Here is a 24,937-nt window from a genome sequence, read left to right as displayed (position 1 = left end):
TCCTTAGTCTCATGCCTACAACAGTACACTTTCTTTAACTACTGAAAGTGAAACTCTTGACACAAGAAACCAAATGACTGTTGCTGTAACTATTGCTTAAAGACACCTCTGTTTAATACATCCACAAGTAGCTGGTTATAGGTCAAGGAGACATCAGAAAATGTTTATGTATATTTTGGTGGCTATAGACATTAAGGTTTTAAACTTCAAGAATGTTATGTGAGGAGTGTGTTCAGCTTAGTTCTTGCTTTTACTTTTTTAGTAAAGTGACTTACAGATTTGAGCACTAGGTTCTCAGATCAGTGATTTCAGAAGTGGTAGCATTTTTCTGTTTTGTGAAATGAAGGCTCTCTCCGTGGTTTTAGCTCAGCAATTTGAACTGAAGGGACATATTATTTGTATTCTGTATCACATTTGTTTCTGAATACATTTAAGTGGGTTAACATTCTCAGCTGTGGACTAAGAGGAAGCCAGTACATAATAGTAAGGGACTGGGAAGAAGTTTGGAGTAGGGAAGCACCCTAGCTTGTCATGAAGTGAAATAATCATTTGCAATTCAGCAGTGGTAGGGGACAGGCTTGATGAAAAGAGCCTGAGCTTAGGTATCTGTTGACCATGTTTGTGTCCTGGCCCCACTTGAGTCCCTAGCACTTCACTTGTGATGGTACTTAGGAAAATTAACTTGTTATCTCATCTGTAAGAGGTGACTAATAATACCTACCCCTTAGAGTTGTTTTCAGGATATATTATATATTTATCACTGATCACAATGCCTAGCATATGATAGGCACTCAATAAATTACAGCTATTGTTTTAAGTAGTAAGACTATTTCATTATTTTATCAGTAAGTGCTATGCAGGTCTGGCAAGTTGGGAAAAGTTTGAGGGCAGAAATGGTGTTAGAGACTGGGCTATGAAATCCTGGGTGAGGGTGGCAGGGTGACTCCCAAGCGGGGAAACTGGTAACTGTGCAAGTGGCTGTGGACTAATGCATTCTTTCTCTCTACTCAACCACACAGGATGTGGACAAGTGGTCCTTTGATGTCTTTTCCCTCAATGAAGCCAGTGGAGATCATGCACTGAAATTCATTTTCTATGAATTACTCACACGTTATGATCTGATCAGCCGTTTCAAGGTCAGTGCCTACTCTTAAACACTGCATGCATTTGTCTATCCTTCCATGACCTTTGGGCTAAGACCAAGGGAATCCTTTGAATTTACACTGAAAAATGCTATGAGTGACTTAGGAAGCATCATCCAGAGAGCTGCTGCCCTGAGCTCCCTGGTGGTGGGAACTTTGACTTAAGCCCTTGCCGGGTGGGGCTCACAGCAGGTGAGAGGCCAGAAGCACACAGTGTGATCCGAGTCTTCCTGGAAGTACAGCCCAAAGTGCGGACTAGTGGGACTCTTCTATGGCTCTGCCCACAGATCTCCTATCAGCCTGATATCATGTACTGAGACCACTGCTGGTGCGGAGACAGTAATGGAGACAGTGTGCATCTGCTGTCTCTGCAAACTTTTTTTCCCACTACTTGGCTCAAATTCAGACAAATGCTCTCACTTATCATCCATGACAGATCATTGGTATTTCCCAGCCATTCGTGCTTCAAATTAATTCTTCATCTTTAAGTAAAGAGCATGAATTGTTTCTAGCTTTCAATCCCTTCTGCTTTCTAATACCATGGACTCTAGAGGTCAGGCCAGATTCTCCAGGGAATCTGTGCATTCATCTGGCAACATCTATCATATCTCTCGTCGTATTGATGAGCGTCTGGAAAATGCAGGGTTTTGTGAATATAACGTATTGATTTCTGTAGACAGCACAGTTCTTTATCACTTTCCTAAGGACTATGTACTTGGGGGCATATTTTTACATAGCCATAAATGCTTTATGGCAGTGGTTCTTAATTTCTTTGTGTCAGAAATCTGCCTGAAAATCTGATGGATGCTCAGGACCCTTTCCAGAGAACAAAGCTCTTGTGCATGTACACATACCTTTACGTAGCATTTCAGTGGCTCATGGACCTCTCATGAACAGCCCAAAGAACCTGGGCTTATTGGATATTCATTTTTGAAAATGATAATTAACTAATCTCTGACATAAGAGAAGCAATATTTAAGTTTTTAAAAAACCCAGAGATGGTAAATATGGAAGGATGTGGTTAAGGAAGAACATGTTATAGACTCTCATGAAACATTAATATACAGTGTTTTCCTTATTTTTTTTTCTTCCTACCATAATTATTAATCTCCTGGAAAACATACTCTCTCTTTTTCCCCTAGTGTTGTATTTGATAATTAGCCCTAAGCCAAGGAATTAATCCAGAAAAGAAATCCAGTGAATGTTTTCAGGGTCCCCTTCTCTTGTACAGATATTTTACAGTTGTTCTTTATTTTCTGCCACATAGAGAAAGAAGATATGTATATTATACATATTTCAGACAGAAAAGGAATTAAACTAGTAGTAAATGTTATTCCAAATGGCAATGCAACAATAATAAATTGCCAAGTAATAGACATAAGAACACATTTGGTTTCTGTTCTCATATATAACGGGATATCACATGTTTTGTTTTGTTTTGTTTTTTCCATGTGTCCAGTGCATACAATCACTCCTTCTAAAGGGCACAGTTTTCGGGAAGTGGCAGCTTGTATTTGTTTTGCAATCAATTTATACCTTACAACATTTAGGTAATTTATGTTTTTCCACAAAATAAATGAGATATGCTACACGGTATGGATCCATTTATTTCTCAAGAAATAAAAGACTTGAACATTTGCTTGAGAAATAGATGAACACATACCTTTCTGCCCTAACTGCTTTTGAGATGATTCTGTTTCATTCTCCTGGGGTTCTGGACTGAAAACAACAACAACAAAAAATGTATAGGGCGGATTGTTCTTGAACCAAGGACTTCCTGTGAGATTTTAAAATAATCTGATGATTTCTTCAGTAATTCTCACTAATCTTGTAAAGTTCCTATTTCTTCATGTGGTATGTTATGTTTCCAGAAAGCAGCAGCTCAGGTGCCTTAGGTTTCTGCTTCCTCACTTAGTTATCAAATCACTGGCTACTTAACCTTACTGCTCTCTTCCAGATCCCCATTTCTGCACTTGTCTCATTTGTGGAGGCCCTGGAAGTGGGATACAGCAAACATAAAAATCCTTACCACAATTTAATGCATGCTGCCGATGTTACACAGACTGTGCATTACCTCCTTTATAAGACAGGAGTAGCGGTAAGTATCGATATGAACTCTTAGATTACACAAAAAGATGTGGTGACTTTTTATTAGAGGCTGTTCCTATTCTGTTGAGGTTGGGTCCACAAGAAGTGCATTGATGTGTGGCCTTTCTGCTCCCCAGGAATTGCCTAATCAATCACCAAAGGTCTTGGGGTTCCTAATTGCCTCTGATACTTTTTCCATCCTGGACTTGAAATAAATATGTGGTAGTGACTTGCATCTTTATTAGACTATGGCCAAATTAAAGATAATTTCTAGAACTAAATATGTATTTCCAGGTATGGAGAGTGGTATTATCAACCTCTTGCTATAGTCCAACACAATGCTATCCATGCATACTGAAATCATATCAAGTATGCCTGACAACCACATTCCACAAAGTTAGCTTTTGGTTTAAACCATTAGATCTTTTTCACAAGGTTTGCAGTTAATCTCATCCTCTTTATGTGTGTGCAATTCATTTGACCTAAAGGGCAATCTTTACTTCTAATCATTTGAAATTTTTCTTACTTGTTTTGGCCCAACATTTCAGCTCTTTAGATGTTTTTGAGTCTGTGTTCTGTGATCCATTGTATGAACTGGCATCCATTGTTTAACTTGGTTATCTGTGCCTTTTCCCTCTTTGCCTTGATGAAAGCTATTACTTTTACAGGATACAGCTATTAGTGACAAATAGCTAGGTCTCTGTGTTAAGTTTCTATGACTTTTTCCTTTGCAATCTTCAGAGTTGACACCAAGGTAGACATTGTTTGGCTATGATTATTAATTAGCCCATAAACTGAACACATTTGTTATTTTTTTCCTCTAGGGCATGTTGAAAGACTTTGTCTAATATCTTAATGAATTAAAAATGGAACACAGTGGGAGGAGTGTTCCATTGGAGTGAGATAGAGTGGGATATAAATCCTTGAGTAATTACTTATTAGATTTAGTGACCTATGATAAATCACCTAAATCTCTGAGTCAGGATTTCCTCATTTTTAAAATGGTGAAAAATATTCTTTCTTGTAGAAATACTGTGGTAGTTAGGAATAAACTATCAAATATATGAAGTGCTCTGTCTGCCTCCTGAAGGAAACTCAATAGTTAGGAATTGTCGTTAGTAAAACTTTGCTGGATTTCCCTGAAAGCTCTCAACAATTCTCAGTTTTTCCTTATTGTAAAGCAGGCTTCTTAAAAATATTATTTTAAAAAGCAATAATTTTTTAAATTATAGAAGAACTATCAAGGGGACCTGTTCAGTGTGGTAAACAATTTTTCCAGGAACATAGAGCAGATTTAGTTAATGGTAATTCCGTGAAAGCATGGAGCAAAACAGGGATGGCCACACTAGTGTTGCTATTGAGCATTTTTTCTGGAGGGCTCAGCCAACACAATGTAGTGTCTTAAAAAGTTGAGGAAGTATTCTGTGAAAATAATTTGACCATCTCTTTTTTAAAAAGCAATAAAATCAATTATAGATTATTAGGTCAAATGAAAGGCCTAAATTGGATGTAGATAAAATAGCTGTCCTAGGGGCTCTGCAGTGAGTCCTGCCATAGTTGAGAGTTTAAAAAGAAGGTAAAGAGGAGTGCATGGGTGGCTCAGTTGGTTAAGCATCTGCCTTTGGCTCAGGTCATAATCCTGAGATCCTGGGATTGAGCCTCATGTTGGGCTCCCTGCTCCTCAGAGAGTCTGCTTCACTCCTTCTCCCTCTGCCACTCCCCCTGCTTGTGTATGCTCTCTCTCAAATAAATAAATAAAATCTTGAAATAAAATAAGATCAAATAAAGGTAAAGAATTAGAGCCAACAAGAGTAACTAAAATGGAGTGGTCAGTGACATTGGAATAAAAACCAAGAGAGTGTGGAGTTATGGAAACCAAGGAAAGTAAGCACTTTACAAGAGAATAGTGAATTGTATGGGACATGCCAAAATGTCAAGTAGGATGAGAATAGACAAGTGACCACTGCCTTTGGCAACATGGAAGTCATTAGTGCCCTTGACATGAGTGGTCTCAGTGCTTTGGTGAGGATGGAGCACTGACTAGAGTATAATGAAGAAAGAGTTCAAGTGAGAAGGTAAGGACACATCTATAACCAACAACATTACAGGGAAAGTGACTCAGTTCAAAAATGTTCTGGGAACTATTGTTCATTTGGGGAAAGAATTTTGTTCCACTTTACATCAGTTACCAAATATGAGACAAATGGGTTAAAATTTGATCATATTAGAAGAAAATTTGAGAATGTTTATTTCTTACATAAACCTCAAGACACAAAAGTTACATAAAATATTGATTAAACTGAGTATATTATAATTAAAAACTGTAGGATAAAAAGAATCATCGTAATGCTGTAAGTACTGGAGGAAAATAGAGAGCAAGGATTAAGATCTGGATTATATAAAAGAATCGACAAGAAAGTGACACATATTCAGTAGAAAAGGAAGAGGAAACCCATTCACAGAGTTAAGATTGCCCCATTATAAAGTCTCTGTCCTAGGTGGAATTTTGTCACCTCTTACCCCCAGTTTATATTGTCAAAAGTCCTAATCTCCAGTGAGATTAAGATTGCAGACATGCACACGCATGGAGGAAAGACCATGTGAGGACACAGGACAATGACCATCTGCAACCTGGGAAGAGGGTTCTCACCGGAAATCAGCCCTGCCAATACCCTGATCTAGGACTTCTAGCCTCCGGACCTGTGAGAAAATGAAGTTCTTTGGTTTAAACCGCCTAGTCGGTGACATTTTGTTATGGTGGCCCAAGCAAACAAGTAGAGGAGCTGAGCTAAGATTTGATCCCAGGACTGACTTCTGATGCCGTGCATTTAAAAATTTAGCCATACTTCTACAGTGCCTGTGGGGGGGAAAAAAGAGATCCCCTGATATTCTTTTTTTAATTTTTTTTAAAAATTTTTTTTTATTTATTTATGATAGTCATACAGAGAGAGAGAGAGAGAGAGGCAGAGACACAGGCAGAGGGAGAAGCAGGCTCCATGCACCGGGAGCCCGATGTGGGATTCGATCCCGGGTCTTCAGGATTGCGCCCTGGGCCAAAGGCAGGCGCCAAACCGCTGCGCCACCCAGGGATCCCCCCTGATATTCTTATAACTCAGTATCCTCATGTGCTACTAGAAAGTATCATATCATGGTAAGGATCAACATAGATGTGTAGATGTGCTTTCGACTCATCTATTCAATATATATTTAGTTAGTACCTGCTGTATACAGTGTCCTATGGAGATATAAAAGTGAATCATACACAGCTTTTTTAGCCCTCAAAAATTCCCGAGTATTTATGCTAATGGAAGTTATCATTAACACAAATGTTATATTATAGCAGCCAATGATCATGATGTACCGCGTGCTGTTCTTAAATGAGCTCATTTGCCATTGAATTTTCATTATCAATTCAGGCCATATTCAGAATCATTCTTAAATATAGAAACTACTTCCCACCCACTCTCTCTTGGAAATGCAGCTCAAAACAAACCTCTTTCATTGCGAGTGTACAGAAACAGTGGAGAGCATTCTCCACTGATGAATGGAGAACATATTGTTACTCTAACCTTTCATTACAAACCAAGAGGGGGAAATGCTTTAAATCATTTCAGTTTTATAAACTGTAAGACACATAGGGAATCAAAACATCCAATTGATAAAGTAATGTCTGGGCTTCAACATCAACAGTATTACTCATTGTAATCTATTTATACTACTCATTATTGCATTACTTAGCCGCCAAGAATATGCTTGGATCCTTTTGGAATTATTTTGCCCACTTTTAAGGGAAAAATCTTTGAACAGAATTAGACTGAAAAGTTGTTGATTGAATAAATTTGAATCAGACTCTGAGCTCCAGTCAAATTGTGATTTAGGTCAAAAGATTCCAACATCCAAAGCCATCTGTTGGCCCCTTTCATTGCTTTTGTCAAGCAAGTGCCATTAATTTTCCTTTTGTGTATTTTTTTTTTAGAAGTGAGAGGCTATGTATCTTGTTCTTTTGGTCATAAATGCCATCATTATATTTATATGGGAAACACTAAATGGCTAAAGAGTGCTAAATAGGGGCACCTGGGTGGCTCAGTAGTTGAGTGTCTGCCTTTGGCTCAGGTCATTATCCTGGGATCCTGGGATCAAGTCCTGCATTAGGCTCCCCACAGGGAGCCTGCTTTTCCCTCTCCCTATGTCTCTGCCTCTCTCTCTGTGTCTCTCCTGAATAAATAAATAAAATCTTTATAAAAAAGAGTGTTAAATAATTTTATTAGTGTTTGTGGTCAGCAGAATTTTGGACCCCATGATCTTTGCCCTCTTTTGTAACACTTTCTAATGTTACATTTGATGACAAAACACTAATACAGTGAAGGTTACTAATCAGAGGTCCATAGAATAGAGAGGTGAACCTGGATTCCCTAGGTGGAAATCTGGACCATATTAAAATATGAAGCCTTGAAGGGCACCTGGGTGGCTCAGTTAGTTAAGCATCTGCCTTCAGCCCAGGTCATGATCCCAGCATCCTGGGATGGAAACCCCCATCAGGCTCCATGCTCAGTGGGGAGTCTGCTTCTCCAGCTCCCTCTTCCCCTCCTCTCCCTCCCAGGCTCATGCTTTCTTTTTCTGTCTCAAAGAAATAAATAAAATCTTTTAAAAAAATGAAGCCTCGTTTCCCTCAAAACTTCTCATCTCTGTCTCTATTAATGATGCCACCCATCTTTTTTTTTTTTTTTTTTTGTTTCGTTTTGCACTTTTGTCACTCAGGCTAGGAATGTTAGGATTATCTTTAATTCATTCTTCTCCTTGACTGCGACCTCTTCCTCCCTCCTGCATTCAGTTAATTGCTAACCCATATGGATTCTTTCTCCAAGTTGTCTATACGTCCTATAAGGACTTACCATCCAAAAGTACTGCTCTTATTTCTCCCCCTCAGTGGCATGCTGACCATGTTACTTTTGCATGTAAACTTTATTGCCCCTTGGACCTGGTTTGTGTTCCTCACTGTAACCTCTAATGCCTGACACTACAGGGCTCAATTAGTTCTAACTGCCTCTCCACTAAAGGGAATCATTTCCTTACTCATGATGAATCATCTTTTGACACTGGGATTGGCTCCTGTGTTCATTTTTCTGGAAATGCACACTTCCGTTTCTTGTTCTGTCCAATCTTCACGGCCCCTGGGTGAAGATATTTATCTTCTTTTTTTATCTTTCTTTTTTTCTTTCTCTTTTTCTCTCCTTCCCTTCCTCACTCCCTCCTTTACTTCCTCCTTTCTACTTCTCTTTTTTCTTCCCTCCCTCTTTCCTTCCTTCCTTCTTTTTGTGCCAGATACCATCTGTCCTTTCTTCTTATCCTCAAACAGCAGAACTGATTTCTAAGCATCCACAGGGTTTTTTGAAAAGCAAGGTGTTAAAATGACTTTTAAAAGGCTATGGTTTTATTTTTTGTTATTTGTTTATTTAAATCATTTGTTGAAGGCCCTGGATGGCTCAGTGGTTGAGTGCCTTAGGCTCAGGGTGTGATCTTGGGGCTCTGGGATCAAGTCCTGCATCATGCTTCCTGCAGGGAGCCTGCTTCTCCTTCTGCTTATGTCTCTGCTCTCTCTGTGTCTCTCATGAATAAATAAATAAAATCTTTAAAAATAAAGAAATCATTTGTTGATTTTGGTTTATTAAAAGTAGGTTATATGTAAGATAGGATCTTGTTGGTGTGTTTGGGTAAAAGGGAGAAGTTACTGTGAGAACCATGATTATGTAGTTATTTAGACACCTGTAGTCTAGGTTGATGCCCTATGATTCAGATTTATTTACATGGTATATTGGCTCTCAGTCATAATCCTTTTATTGATTGACTTACTGATTTATTTATTTCACAATAGAAAAAATATCTACATTTTTTATTTATTTCTTTTTCCATGAGTTTTAATCCTCGAAGGGTACAGCATAACATGAGTTCTGTGTCCAAAGGCCTTAGCAGAGAGGTTGCTTTGGGATCTGGCATGAATCATGTCACTGTTTCCATGAGTATAAGGTACATTTCCTCAGACTACTCTGGTTTTGTTGGGTTTGCCACCAGGAGTCATCTTTCCGTTGTACTCGTGAGCACTGTCTTGCCTAGACAGAATTCAGTGTCATCTCGAGTATAAACACCTTCAGTTTTAGGAAGAGCTATGTGCTTGCAGAGATCCTACTTATAGCCAACAGAAAAAGCCTTGTACTATAGTGTTCCAGACATATTTGTCATTTTAGAAGTTCTGTTCCAAGCATGGCTCGACTAGCTCCAAGGTAGCCTCATAATCTTATTTTAAAATGTTAAGTTAACTTTGCATGAGTTTGGAGAAAGAGATATATTGGTCGGGGGGAAGTGGGGGTAGGTAGAGGTAGTCAAGTCTAATGGGTAGTACCAGGGTACAGGGAAGGAAAAGAAAGACATTGCCAAAATGAGAATGATATCAAGAACAAGTGTGTAAAACATGCATGGAAAATATAAAGAAAAATATAAAATTATACTTCTAATTTTATGCAAAATGGAGAAAACACATGAACCATGACCAAAAGGAAATGTGAGAAAGATTGAGCAGGAACTCTCGAGGCTATTCACATGACTAGCTGTGTGACCTTGGGTTAGTTACTAAACCTTTCCCAGCTTCAGGTTTCTCATCTAGTACCTACCCTTGTGGAGTTGTGTGTCTGGCATGAGTTTCTATGTGCAAAATGCCTGGAGTAGCTTCTGGCACAACACGAGGCCCCGTAGTCACTAATCGCGTTAAGAAAGCCCTTCACTGCTTCTAGGGTAGGCTTTATATCTTCAGTTTACTTGCAGATCTTAATTATCTTAAACTGGCATTTCATTTTGTTGGTTTTTCATCTTAGTCTGCTTTTTTCTTTATGTCTTCCTGTTTCCGATAGATCAGCTTGTATTTTTGAGGTGCGATATCAGAGATGCCAAAAAGTTTCCTGACATCTCATGCTGAATTCTACTAGAAATCATTTTCAAAAGCATGGGCTTATTTTACCCTGAGTTATCACTATGCTTATGCTTTTCCTTACTGTAGAGTCTTTTTTCTTTTCTATCGGTTGTTATGTAGTTTATTTATTTTGCTTTTAGTGATCCTTAAAAAGGTAATAATTCTCAGGAAATTTTCAAGATGAATATTAAAATTAGTAGTTAATTTTAAAAAGTTAAGGTGGGAATTATAAAAATGTTTGTGTCCATCCTTTTTTTTTTAATTTGCTCTTATTTATTCGTGACAGCAGAGAGAAAGAGAGCGAGAGAGAGTGAGAGAGAGGCAGAGACACAGGCAGAGAGAGAAGCAGGCTCCATGCAGGGAGTCGGATGTGGGACTCGATCCCGGGTCTCCAGGATCACGCCCTGGGGCTGAAGGTGGCACTAAACCACTGGGCCACCGGGGCTCCCCTGTATGTGTCCATTCTTAATCATTTTCTACTAACTTAAGTCAATTTTTAAAATTTTTTATTTATTTATTCATGAGAGACAGAGAGAGGCAGAGACATAGAGGGAGAAGCTGGCTCCCTGTGGGAGCCTGATGTGGGACTTAATCCCAGGACCCCAGGATTACGGCCTAAGCCAAAGACAGATGCTCAACCATTGAGTCACCCAGGTGCCCCCAAATTAAATATATTCTATTCACTAATCTTTAATTCTGACCTCTTTAGTTTCTGAATTCTGCTGATTTGGGTACTCATATCAGTCTTGCTTTAACCCTGACCCTATCTAAAAATTTTAGTTTTGTTTCTTCAAAGTGAAATGTGAACTTAAAGATACTCATGAAGCAAACTGAGTGCAGAATTGATCTACATTTTTATAATTATTTTATTCTGTTTCACACTCACCACACCTGTTTTGACAGCAGCCTCTTAGTGACTGTCCAAATCATTGAACTTAGATTCTTTTTTTAATTTATTAATATTTATTTATTTTTTAATAATAAATTTATTTTTATTGGTGTTCAATTTGCCAACATACAGAATAACACCCAGTACTCATCCCGTCAAGTGCCCCCCCTCAGTGCCTTCTATAGGCGAACAGCTCCACTTTCATGTTTGTATTTTATTGGTTTTATGTCATATTTAGTTACATAACTATAACAACAAGTGCAACTTGCCAAAACAGTCTTTTTTCCAAAACTGTTTTTATTCCAAAACAGTGTTTGGAATAAACCACACTGGAACTTGTAAGTATCACTTCAACTGGTAACAAAAGTGAGCTGAGGGTCCCAAAGGTTGGGCTAGCAGTCATGGATGTTCGGTCATGTGGGCATTGAGTAGTATGGTTTACAGGAAGGTTGGGAGGCATCAATGAATCTATAGTCATGGAAGAGGAAGTCAGTTATGGAAACTTTAAACATGCAGTGGTTCTCAAATACTAGCATACATCAGAATTATCTGGATTGCTTGGTAAAACACAGATTGGTGGTAAAATCCAGAGTTTCTGATTTGGTGGGATTGAGGTGGGATTTCCATTTTTGACAAGCTGCCAGGTGACGCTACCTCTGATGATCCAGGGAACACAATCTGAGAACCTTGAACTACAGCCAGTTTTGGTGGTGTGGATGGGGGTGGTCTTTTCAGACATCAGCATGCATAAGGCAGAAGGCCAGGTGTCATCTTCCCATGTGTCTACCTACCCACTCTCTAATAGAGAGACATTAGGTTTTCTGTTACGCTTAGTTCTTGGTATTGTGTTGAAATTCTTAATTTTTTTTCTTTGTCTATGTAGGAATTTACTTGGAATTTGGGAACGAATACAATGAGGGTTTTTAAAGTCTTCATGTTCCTTGTTTTTTGCTTCCTTGAAAAAAAAATGAAACTACTAGTTCACTTTTTCAACCTCGCTGGGTGTGCTACTTCCAAATCACATGCCCCCCAGCCTCCTTCTAGGGAGAAAAAAAAATCCATCCATCAAAAAACGTGTGTTTGGCAATAGCGCACCAGCTGCAGGGTGGAAAGGCAACAACGCGCGTGTGTTGTCAGCAAGCTGAGGACTTTCTCTGAGAAAGAAACAGATTATCTGATTGCCCTGCAATCTCCCTTTCAGAACTGGCTGACAGAGCTGGAGATCTTTGCTATAATCTTCTCAGCTGCCATCCACGACTATGAGCACACCGGAACCACCAACAATTTCCACATTCAGACACGGTGAGGATGTTGGATGTTTGGAGAGGAGGCAGGAGGGGTCAGGGGTAGAGTTTTAGAAGTCAGAAAGGTGTTAGCTGTCTTTCTTTTGCATGGTTACTCTATTTTGCATTTCTGAAGAAAGGAACTTTTCGACAAGAGATCAGCCTGGTCAGCTTTGATCAAGATTTAGTTTGAGAACCGGTCTGCGCCCAATTCTCGTATGTTATTCACATAGTATATGAATATCCTTTTCTTCTCTATTCTAATGCTAGCTATTTATTTACTTATATATATAATGTGCATACGCTACCTATTTCTACTAGGTGGTAGAAGAATTTACGTAAAGGTGCAGTTATCATGTAGACTGCATCAGCGAGGATGGCCCAGGATCAGGGTGTTTCTGTTGACATATATGATAACTGGGCCTTCTTGCCCTATGGCCTCTGGGATTCTAGGGACACTCTTCTCCTTCCTGATTTCATCCTTGTTCTGTTTAGTGCTCGCATTGCTCCCTGGCAGAGGGTTTGGGGAGCTGGGTTGTCTCATGTAGACAGCCCTCGCCATAGATAACCTGTGTACCCACTATGATGAACTGCACAGGTGAACACAAATCTCTGGGTGGGGGGGTTGGTATTAAGTATGGGTCCAGGTACCTGACTCTGAACCTCTTGACTATAACAGACATCACTAATCAATTTTTTTTTAACCAAGTTTCATTTTTATCCTCAGTATTCCTCTCGACACAGCATTCTAGGCAAGCAGTACCAGTCAATTGTCTTTTCCATTTAGGATGAAACTTCATCTGTCCTGTCCTAACCTAATAACATACCTTCTCTTAAGACAGTTATATGAAACTGGAGAGACTCTAATAGGGTTAATTGGGCCTTGACATAGTAATCAAGAGAAGCTAGAATTTGGTGAAAGATGGCATGTCTAAGAGGAAGAATGTAGTGGGGAGCAATGAGAATTTAAAACCAAATAAATACTTGAGGTTTCACTTGAAAAAGCAGGTGCATAGTCCAGATAGGTTTGTGTTCATTAAATCAATCTACATTTATTTAATGAACCGAACACTTAATTATGAGGTACACAAAAGAAGGCAGTATTGTTTGATCTCTGTTCAGAAGGGGAATTTCAATAGAATGTCAGCAGACAAAAGGATTTAAGCCATTAGCTTCATTGTCTACTCCCCGCTTCCTCTCAGAGGGGAGCCTCAGCTGCTGGGAAGCAGCCTTTTGTGGTTCTGTTTCAAGGGCTTTAAATACGGGGAATTCCACAGAGCAGCTCTGTTGACTGGATATCTATGAGTGGGATCTTTGCTCTGAGGACTGAGGGTGCGATGATTAGCACCTGCTGAAGAAAGAGAGGCGGTTAGAGCAACTGTATGTGAGTCTTTGCTGGAGACCAATATCAAAACCCATCTCAACTCAGAGGAAATGGCTTCATTACAGCAGCTGGAAAAGAGCTTACCATCACAAAATACACATCAGTGGGAACCTTACTTAGCAGATACAAGATAAGACCTTTCACCATGGGGTTTGCGCATTTTGTGTTATCTCCATAGGAGTAGGAAAATTTCAGTGGATTCCGTTACGCTTGGTTCGGAATAAAATGGAAATATTGGCCTTCTTTAATAGAACTTTATTCAAAGCATCTCAGCCTGTGTGATCCCTATACAGCAAACTAAATCTGTAACCAAGTTCTTTGTCCCTTGATGATATGTTAAGCTTGACACTTTAAAGGTATACTAGCTATATCCCAAAGTTTGGCCAGTGACAGGCACAAGTTATTGTGAGGAGCAGTGGGCGAAGTGTCAGAAGACCTTGCCTTCATCCCAAACCTGACCCGTAGGCACCGTGGTCTGGGAAGTCATTTTACATCACTGAGTCTCCACTTCCTTGATGAGAAACAAATAAGTTATAATAATCTAAGGCAGTGTACAGCTCTGTGTTTGGTGCAATGGTCTATGAATAAGTGACTAGCAACTATCATATAATCCTTATATTCTTTACTCTCAATTTTATACACATGGCTTCCACATGGCAAAATTAAGATCAAGGTACTACCAGAGGCACTTGGCAGACTCTACCTAACAGGTGGTATGTGTTCAGAGAATTATAACAATAATAAATAAATTCTTTCACTGAATAAAATTTTTAAAAATTAAAAGCATTCCAGAAAATACAAGGACATTTGAGTTGACCCGTGTTTTATGAAATCCACCTATGCTACTAGTAGAGATCACTGAGATCTGGTTATGGAACAGCTTTCAGAGAGTCCTACAGTTGGATATCACATATTTCACATTAACATATTAACATTTAAATACCCTACAAATACCTATTGATGATTTGTGGTGTTGGTTTTAGTTAATTGGTTGACATAATGGCATGGGGGCAAATATAATTGTTAAACATAGGAAAAAAGGTGGTGCATTCTAGCTTGAGAGAGTTACCTGAAAAATCTCAACCGTTAAACATCCTAAACTATTTTGTCTTTCTGTTCAGGTCTGACCCTGCTATTCTGTACAATGATAGGTCTGTATTAGAAAATCACCATTTAAGTGCAGCCTATCGCCTTCTGCAAGAGGATGAGGAAATGAATATTTTGATCAACCTCTCAAAGGATGACTGGAGGTAAGGATGAGATAGATATTCAATATCAAATATATTGTAGGCATTTTGGAAATACCTGCTGTTTTTTTACCTTAGGAAACTGGTATTGCTTTTGTCTTAGCTTCTTAAATCTGAGTTTTTTCATTTAACATTTGTTCTTCACCTTCTATTTGATTTGAACGTCTTTTAAAAATCTTTCAAAATTTGCTAAGGAAATCATTTTTGCACTCAAAACAAATCATGGATATCTAATTCTGTTGCCTAAATGACACCGTGTGTCTCTGAATGAATTTAGGCACACCTGAGTTTGAATATGGACATAGTTACTAGTTGTATGGCATTTAGGAAGTTACCTAACCCTTCATACTGTTGTAAAATTTAATTTCTATAAAATAGATAATAAAATTTACCTCATGATTTAATGTTATAGTAAATGATATAATCCATTTAAAATGCTTAGCACATATTGTAATGTATGTATATAGCAAGCCTGCAAGGCTTTGTAGCTATAAATATAGGTCAAGATATTTCAAAGATTAGAGACAAAACCATTTAAATCTTTATAAAGTTCTGAACCTACTGTGATGCAAATAGTACTTATATTATAATTAAATGCTTGGCTGTTCATTGTGCTAGCCATTATGTAAAGATTCAGAAAAGTAAGCCCTACTGATATGTATGTTCCACATGTCATATTCCTAAAAAAATGATTCCTTAATCCTTAACCTTCACTTATTCCTCCTAAAAAAAAAAATTCACCTAAATGGTTCAAGTTGATTAGAAATGTCACCATTAACTGATTTTGCTTAGAAGTGGCAAAAAATATAAACAAATTTTTACTTTCCTTTTTTTTTTTTTTTTTTTTACTTCCGTGCTTCTCTCTTCACGGGGTGTCCCTGAAAGGGAGTTTCGGACCTTGGTAATTGAGATGGTGATGGCCACAGACATGTCCTGTCATTTCCAACAAATCAAAGCAATGAAGACTGCTCTGCAACAGCCAGAAGCGTGAGTGGACCTGTGACATCATGTGTTTTTATAGGTGTTTGAACTGGTTCTTGTCCATGTTTTTGCACCTTTGAAGTGTCCCTCCTTCAGAGAGCTTCCTTGAATGGTCTCACCATGTGGGGATGGTTGAGGAGAGGGCATTACAGTTGTACATATCACAGATTCTCATCAAGGTTGAAATAAATAATAGGGCCAGTAACAATTTGACCCCCCACATTAGATTTTAAAATCATTCCTTGCGGGAAATTGAACAAAGATTCACTCAGTATGGGGGCAACAAAAACCAGTGAGTGAATCTCTTAGATTCTTGTTTGTTTGTTTGTGTTTTTTTTGAGTGATGCAATTATTCCAGAAATAGTTTTGAGTCCATTTATGAGGTGTCCAGCACCATAAACATGGAGACTAAGCTGTTAGATATCCCTGTGTGATGAAATGATGCTTCCCCCCAGTTCAGCTGAAGTGGGGGTGGAGACGAGAGAATGGGAAGAGATTAAGAAATTAATGATTTTTAAAAACTCTTATTGAGGTTCTGAAAGTTTGTTTGTCATGTGTTTGGGTCCTTTGGGTTTATAGAATTGAAAAGCCAAAAGCATTATCCCTGATGCTGCACACAGCAGACATAAGCCATCCAGCAAAAGCATGGGAGCTCCATCATCGCTGGACAATGTCGCTTCTAGAAGAGTTCTTCAGACAGGTACCTTGTTGTGCTATTCTCAGGGCTGTCAGCACTGGATAGTTTCTGAGTTTTATATTTCAGCAATGCTATAAGAAGACTATTGGCATTTCAGTTATTTTCTTTGGGGAGGAAGGGTTCATAGCTTGTGTGTGTGTGTGTGTGTGTGTGTGTGTACGCGCGCGCGTGTGTGGCCTTTTAGTCATATGATGTTTGACTCTTACCTAAATTTTGGTTCTCAGAATATTATGGTATTTCTGTCCTATGCATTTCTGTTTGGAAAAAAAAAATTCTTTTTGTCCGTTTTTTGGTCAAGGTGTCATCTGGTTACTTTCCCGTTTACTCCTATTCTAATGGGTTGACCAAATGGTGGTTGCTTTTGCATCACCATGTGGGATTAAGATGTTAACCTTTAACTCATAATAATCTGTTATAATTGATTGGGTGGTTTCTTTTGAGCGGATAAGTTAGATTCCAAAGTGAGGTGTAGCAATTTGTGGTCAGGAAATCACTAGAAGCTACTGTTTCAATTATATTTAAACGTACTACATCCATCCTAAGACCCAGGATTGTGTTTTCTACAAGGGTAGCCAGTTTTTAGTGAGTAGGCAATACTTTAAAATTAAATTAAAAAAAAAAGGTACACAGAAGTAGAGAAATGGAGAAATAAATGCATTGTACCAAAACTGATGTCTTCCAACAAGAGCTGCCACTAAAACATTTGCTTTGAGACATGAGGTCCTGAGGTTGGAAGCCAGATGACATGCAGGCTGTAAGGACCTAAAATATAGCAAATTCACATCAGCATAGCTAATTCAGTTACTTCTGCACAAGACACTACTCATGATGCCAGTCTCAACTTTGTCCCCTAAACTGACAAGAGATAGGCTCTTTTAATGGTTACTCAATTTTTGGAAGTAAATTACTCCTATGATTACTGTTATTCTGTGATTCTGATTTGAATGGAAAAGCTGTAGGAGGCATCTACATGTGTGTATTTTTTCTTCTGAAACTGTACACAATATCTAGTGATGAGGTGGGAGCAGAGTCAACAGCATATTCAACAATATCCAGAAGACCCTTTATTGGCGCTTTTATTCCAACTGGTTTGTGGGACTAATCCAATCCCTCTTCTAGTTCTCAATGGTCTTTTTTTTTTTTTTTTTAGTTCCCAATGGTCTTATCTGTGATTTGTATTTTAGGAGGTGCTGGCAGTAGGAGGGATTTAGGAGAAGGTTGAACCATATGTTTCCTTAGGGTCCTTCTGGCATTAAATGTTCTATACTTCCTTCACACTGTCTAGGGGTGCACATCAACACATGCACATACGCATGTTCCTCTAAACTGTTATGTGAATATACCCTAAGGTACCCGATTCTACATGTGGGCATTTCCCCTTGCAAAGTCATTGCTTGGTCTCTCAGGCTTGTTTTCAAGGAGAACCCAGTGGTGTGCGAGGTACTAGAGTGATACAGGTATGGCCTTATATATACAAGAATGACTGCAAATTCATCCTTAATCAAGGCCTAATTTTGAGCCAATTTTCTGGAAGCTGTTTTTCTAATATTAGTGAAAGGATTTTATTATATGCTTTCTTTAATATTGCTTGTGTGATAACACCCCCTATGGCTGAGAGTATTTAATCCATAGCCAAAGGTAGGTGATAGCTAATTCATTTAAGTTTGAGGTATAGGAGTGATTCTTTCTTTTAATTGTGAGTGATTATGAGAAATTGCTTAAATATGTGCACAATTTTTCCCATAAAGGAAACCTGGTTTGCATACACATATGCTTTAATTGAATGAAAAGGTGCTAGAGGCAATATGAAAATAACCTTATTGAATTTCTTGCCTATTGGGAGTGGAATGTTAGCTCACTGGACTGGAACCATTTTTTAGTAATTATGATTCAGTAAATTATTTTTATCGACTTAATATTTTAACCCAGATGCCATGAACCATTTTAAGTAACCCATGTAGGAGAAATGTTGCCTCAGCTCTTAACTATAGATTTTAAATCAGACAGTTCAAATGGGAAATCTCAATGGGACTATAGAGTCTTTGAAAATATTACATTTGAAAGCTGGGCTATAATTCAAAATAAGGGCATAGCCTCAGTGTTGATAGACCAGACCTTCCATACTTTGCTAAAAGAGTAAGTTACATCTTCAGTACTATAACCATATTTTACAAAATCCAAGCTATGGCCTGGGGTGCTTCTCAATGAAATATTGACTTTTAAAAAGTAGAAGTTTGCCTCTTTGGTAAATACATGCTATAAAAGTCTTGAGATTCATTTCCTCTGTATTTCTGGTATTTTTTTTTAATATTTTGCAAACATCCCCTACAATTCTTTAATATCCTCTGTGTCTGTGGTTGTTTCCCCATTTCTAATTCTCATTTCATGTATTAGTGTTTTTCCCCTTGCTTCCCTATGAAATTGGCTAATCATTTGATTAGTTTTTATTTTATTTGATAATACCTTAAATGAGATTTTCATTTTTACTAATTCATTTGTTCTGCTTGAATTTGTTTTGTTCTTTTGCTAACTCCCTGAGTTGGAAGATCCATTCACTTATTTCATTCTGCCTGTTTAGAATTAGAAGATATAAGGCTAGGAATTTGTCTTTTTCTTATAAATCTCATAGATTCTGATATACAATATGTTCACAATCATTCCTTCCTAAATATTCTGTAATTTTGGTGTAGATTTTTCCTTTACACAAGAGTTGGTTCAGATAGAAGTGTTTGTTTATATATTTTAACAGTGGTGCGCTCTTTTGCTCTCTAGTTTTATAATTAATTTGTGGCTTATTGAAATTCAAAGAATTTTTTCATTGTTTGGATTTTATTGTGAATCATTTGTCACCTACCATATAATGTTTTGTGAATGTTCACTGCTCTTGAAAAGTAGATTCATCTTCTACTTGCAAGGCATAGAATTCAAAGAATACCATATATGTCTACCTTATGAATTATGTCACTTAGGTATTTTATATAACATTTGAAAAATTGATCTATTGTGGGTTGACAGGTGTTTCTATTTTCTTTTCTATGTAGTGTGAATGTTGAATTCTGTATTATTTGATTCTTGGATATTCATAATTATTAGATCGTCATAATTTATTGTACCCTTTATCATTATAAAGCCTGCTTCTTTGCCTCATCTAATGCTTTTACCTAGAATTCAAATTTGACTCATTTTAAGAATATGACCCTTGTCGTTGCACAGGCCTTTACCTTTAACCTTTCAGAGACAATTTGATTTGGGTGTGCCCTTTAAACACTGAATATAGTTGAGGTTTTTTTTATGAGGCCATCTAAAATTATTTTCTTTTATTATTTGAAATCAGCTGTATTCATATCTATTGAAATGATGGGAATCTTTGATCTTAGATGCCATAGTATTTTATATTATGCCTTCTGTTTTTATAGCTTTTTCGTAAATAGTTCATTATATTGGCTGTGCCATCTGCTTTGTTCTCTATTTCTTCTGATGACTTGGAAGTTTTATATAGTTTTTAGTTCTTCCAGTGGCTAACTTGATGATAAAAATTCTACATCCTTTATTTATTTATCTATTGCCTCCTTGTTATAAAAAGTAGTAAACTTCTGCTTCCTCTCTCCTCTTCTCCAGCATCTAATTTTAGCTGGTTTTATTAACTTGTTTAATTCTTATAGTCTATCCTTTGTTATTTAAATATAGTTCTATTATTTTATATATCAGATTTAAATGATATATTCTTATCCTCATCTACAGCAGAAAGCCAATGTTTATTCATTACCTCCAGACATTATTCCTCATTTCACTTCTATAACATAATTAACTCCTTGTTACTACTTGTTGGGCATATTATTTCTAAATTGTCCTGATTTTGTAAATGAGCATTCTATGGCATGTACTACATGCTGCTTACAAAAGATATGTGCTAAACAAAGTGACCCAGAACAGTAGAAAGCATATCTGGCAAAAGCATAATTTTCTAGTTGTTCTTGTCTTGGTTCTACTCAGTGTTGGTACTTTCTAACATCTACTCAGTGTTGGTTGATCATCCACTGGTTGGCCAACATTGTTCCTCAAGCGATTTCTTCTAGAAGAGCTAATGAAACCACATTTTTGTGTACTTGCCCATTTTTCTACTACTGTTTTACTTGGGCCACAGTTTGCTTGGGTAAGACTTTTTTTTTAATCAAACTTTCTTTCCCTGAGTCCTTTTTAAGATTTCACTCAAGTGTCTTCCACCTGTGAATATTGCTATGGAGAGGTTGGAGACCCTGCTGTAATTATTTTCCTGTCTAGGTGACATATCTTTTTGCTTATGTGCCCTAAAGGATTACTACTTTACCTTTGAAGCTTACTGATCTTACTAGGATAAATTTCAGTAATGATTGTTCTGTAATAGCTTTTCTTGGGAACTAGCATGTTCTTTTCTTCTATAGATTCAAGTTACATTGATTAAATCTTTGAATGCTTTTGTCTTCCGTTTGTTCAGTTCTCTTCTATAGGGAAAACAGTTCATGTGTTGCTCTCTTTTGTTTTCCTTCCATGTCTATATTTTAACTTTAAATCTTCATTAACTCTTTGATCAGTGATATTTGTTTGGTCTGCTTTTTACATTCCTGACCTTCATGCCCCTTAATATTGTTTTCATCAAGAACGACTCATTTGTGCTGCTTCCAGGCAATCTTCTTTTATGCATGATTCTGTTTTTCTTTTCCATATCTTTCCTGAGTTCCGCTAGCTCCTGTTTGCCTGAGTCCCTGTTCTTGATAATTTCAAGAGTTTCCTTCTATTCATGACAATGTTTGATCATTACTGGGTGGCACTATTTTTTTTCTGGTATTTCCTATCCATTATTTATTTATTTTTGTTTCTTCCTTTATTCCCTTTTTTCCCCCTTTTTCACTTGAAATATCTTTTCGCAAGTTTTTTTTTGTTTGTTTGTTGGTAGTGATGGTAGTGCTCCTTCTTCCTCCTTCATTTTATTATTATTATTATAATTATTATTTACTATCATTGAATGAAATGTATTGTTTTTAGACTATTTGCAGGAGATATGTGCCCAGGAGGAACCAGAGCAGCAATATTCCAAAATAGCAGAGATTCTTCATGGTTTCTTTTGAGGTTTCTGTAATGTTGGATGTGCTTTGTGTGTGTGTGTGTGTGTGTGTGTGTGTGTGTGTGTGTTAATCTTTATTTCTTCCCAGACAATAGTGGGCAGCGATCTCTGCCATCCATCATCCTCTTGCCATGCCTATGTATTTTCTCATTCAACTTCTCTTTTTCTACAATTCCTAGGGATTAAATAGGGTCCAGGGTAGCTTCTCACACCAGAGAGAACCAGGAGAACTATGTTCTTCAAGTTTTATCTGAGATCTTCAGCCATAGGCTTCTTCTCTGGAGATCTGACCTCATCCTTATCTGATATTCACAACATTTAGTAGCCATTCCTCATATAGTTTGATTTGAGAGGACAGATTTTTCCTAGTATTTGTGTTTCTGATTCTTGCTCTCCTGCTTTGAGAGGATAATTTCTGAGAAGAAAGGACACAGATGTCTTTACTATATACTATCTTAAATCCAAAATCACAATAATTTTCTTATACTTCATATTTATAACTTTTTCTCCTGGGAAAGAAAACTGTACATTGCTGCAATTTTTTGTGTGTGATACTTTTATTACCCTCTCCAATAATATACTTTTTCTTCATTCAACCTGGAAAGACTCACTTGAGACATCACCTGCCCTTGAACTTACAATATAGAAATAATCTTTGTTTCTCTTATTTGGTTTGTTGCTTACATATGGCTGCTGTAACACACAGAATATATAATAACACACATAAAATGGGAGTTTATTACCCACTCATGTGAAGTACAGGACGTCTTTCTTGATTGGCAGGTAGTTTATAATTAGCAGTGATTTTAGACCCAAACTCTACATGGCTTCCATGTTGCTTATCTACATCAAGCCAGCAAAAAAGGGAAGAACATGGACAAGTAGGCATAGGAGATTTTATATGCCATAAGTATGGTAGAGATACATCCCCTCTCCTCTTGTTTTATTATCTAGCACTAACAGGCAGAGATCCTGGAAAACATAAAGTAACTGTATGGACAGAAATAGAGGAGGAAACAGAGGGAAGTTTTATGAACAGCTAACTGCCTCATTGTTCCCCCAGCCTGCCTGTCATAATGTAGCCAAAGGAGCTTGAGTGTTTCTAATCAAATTATCTCTTCATTCATTCAACAAATATGCATTGTGTTCCTTTTGCAGATTGACTAGATGACTTTATTAGTCTTAAACCCCACCATGGGAATGATACTTATTTTTGTGCATTGTCCTAGAGAAAAAAATGAATTAGTTAAAAAAAAATCCTTCATGCTTAGACTTTTGCCCTTTATTTTCTTTGGAAAATATTAAGGTCTTCAGTAAAAAGGAAAGGGTATGAATAATTCTACATGGACCAGTAGTTATAGTCATATGATGTTTTTGAAATCAAGTTGAATTCACCTGTACAAGTACATCCTTTCATATTACTTTCTGCACATTTTTTTCCAATTCATAAATGTGTCTGTCCTCCAAAGGAAATTCAATGATCACTACTTTAAAATAGGCTTTTAATAGTTGAGTCTACTCAGCTTAATTATATCCAAAAAATGTAAATGATGTGTAGATATGGGTATGGATAAATCCATGGGATGTCATTTCATAGCTTATACTTTTTTAATAATAAAATCCAAATTGATGCTTATACCTTAATAGTCAAATGGTTAGTGTTCACCACCTTTTCTTCCAAACCACCCCCCATTAAAATGTACCAAAAACTCACCTTGTATCCCTGCTTCATAAGGAATTAAAATGAGTTTTATTTGTCTTAGCTGAGTTATCCTGCTAAACCATCTACACAACAACAGTTTATGTTATACTCTTCCTTCTTTGCATCCTGTCCAAGTAGAAGTAGCTTAGGGGTAAATTATTTTATCATGCCACTTGAGAGATAGTATAGTCCTTAGCAAGGCATACTCAGAAATAGAAGAGCCATTGTGTCCCATGAGGTGTCTATACAGGACACCCGAACTGAACCACTTCAGGACTGTTCCTAAGACCCTTGGATGACCCCAGCACCTATTGTGACCCCACCATTCAGCTTCCTCAGACACCCATTCCTTTTCCTTCCTTTCAGTAGATGTTCTGTATATGGACCAGCATCCCTTCTCTTTCGTAACATGCCTTAGAAAGAAAAAGTATTGCTTTTTTAATCCAGATCTAGTTTTTGAATAAAGTTGTTATTACTTTTTATTTACTCTTAATGTATTGTTAATATTTATTCTAATCAGAGTGTATTTGATATAACAAATTCACTAAATGTTTCTCAAATCTTGACTTAGATATTAGAGATACCTAAGATATCTAATATCAGAGAAACAATAATAGTTCTTTTATTTATTTACATATATTTCTCAGTTAATCCTCATCACAACCTGGTGAAATAGAGGGTATTATCTCATACTTTATAGAACATAAAACTGAAATGTAGAGAGGGAAAATAAGCTTACTATAATCACCCAGCTAAGGGGAGAAAGGCCAGATTCAACTCACATCAGTAGCCATTAACCTGAGCAGATTCTATCCTAGTAAAATGAATCAGCACTAATTCACTGCTATAAGAAGGGTGCCATCTTCTCCCTTTCCTCTAGGTGTGTGACTAAAGCTTTTGGTTCAGGTTTTCAAAAATCATTTCCCTCTTTATTTAGACTTTCCATAGTACCTACTTGTTATAGTGATGCTTTTGGTTAGATTGAGAATATATTGGCCAGAGAATTATTACTGTCTGACTTGAGAAACAAAAGCAATTATTTACTGTTTCTTTTTTGGTCCACTTTTCATTATGGACTGAGCCTTGTGCTTAAGACCCTGGAAGCACTTACCTGAGTTGTGTGTAGGTTTAGATAGCAACACTAGGAGAATAAAACCAAAACAGTCCAGTTTGAATTTGTGTCTTGGAGACTGCCCACAACACAGGGGCTTCACTGGCTCATGAAAGGCCACAGATCTACACAACTTGAGAACACATAGGAATCCTGAGTGCAGTGTTGGCTCTAGGCCACAGGACGCAATGGCTTTTCTTATTTTCCTCGGGGGACCTATGCTGCCTGATGAGGCTTTCCATACAACAGCATGTGCCTTTGCAGTTGGATGGACTGATTGGACTCCAGAGGGCTTCAGTTTCTTGGTGCCTTTTATGCAGAGGAGCAGGCCCTAGAAGGACTTATTACATA

The 24,937-nt window shown here is 37.4% G+C and overlaps 1 protein-coding gene across 19 annotated transcripts in view; it reads left to right on the top strand.

Annotated features, from left to right (window-relative positions):
- Positions 1 to 24,937, top strand: part of PDE1C (phosphodiesterase 1C) — a 570,553-nt gene that overhangs the window by 475,106 nt on the left and 70,510 nt on the right. For all 19 annotated transcript variants that reach the window (XR_012002742.1, XR_012002743.1, XR_012002744.1 and 16 more), the window contains 6 exons: positions 1,020 to 1,136; positions 3,100 to 3,240; positions 12,282 to 12,382; positions 14,869 to 14,997; positions 15,880 to 15,981; positions 16,555 to 16,675. Coding sequence is in view for 16 of the 19 variants with exons in the window: in XM_072764662.1 (XP_072620763.1) it covers positions 1,020 to 1,136; positions 3,100 to 3,240; positions 12,282 to 12,382; positions 14,869 to 14,997; positions 15,880 to 15,981; positions 16,555 to 16,675 (711 nt within the window). In the remaining 3 variants the exon portion in view is untranslated. The remainder of the gene's footprint in view (positions 1 to 1,019; positions 1,137 to 3,099; positions 3,241 to 12,281; positions 12,383 to 14,868; positions 14,998 to 15,879; positions 15,982 to 16,554; positions 16,676 to 24,937) is intronic.

The sequence above is a fragment of the Vulpes vulpes genome, chromosome 7, assembly GCF_048418805.1.
Source record: "Vulpes vulpes isolate BD-2025 chromosome 7, VulVul3, whole genome shotgun sequence".
In the NCBI taxonomy this organism is placed as follows: Eukaryota; Metazoa; Chordata; class Mammalia; order Carnivora; family Canidae; genus Vulpes; species Vulpes vulpes.
Note: the sequence above shows the minus strand (reverse complement) of the source record. Positions and strands in the feature narration are given on the sequence as shown.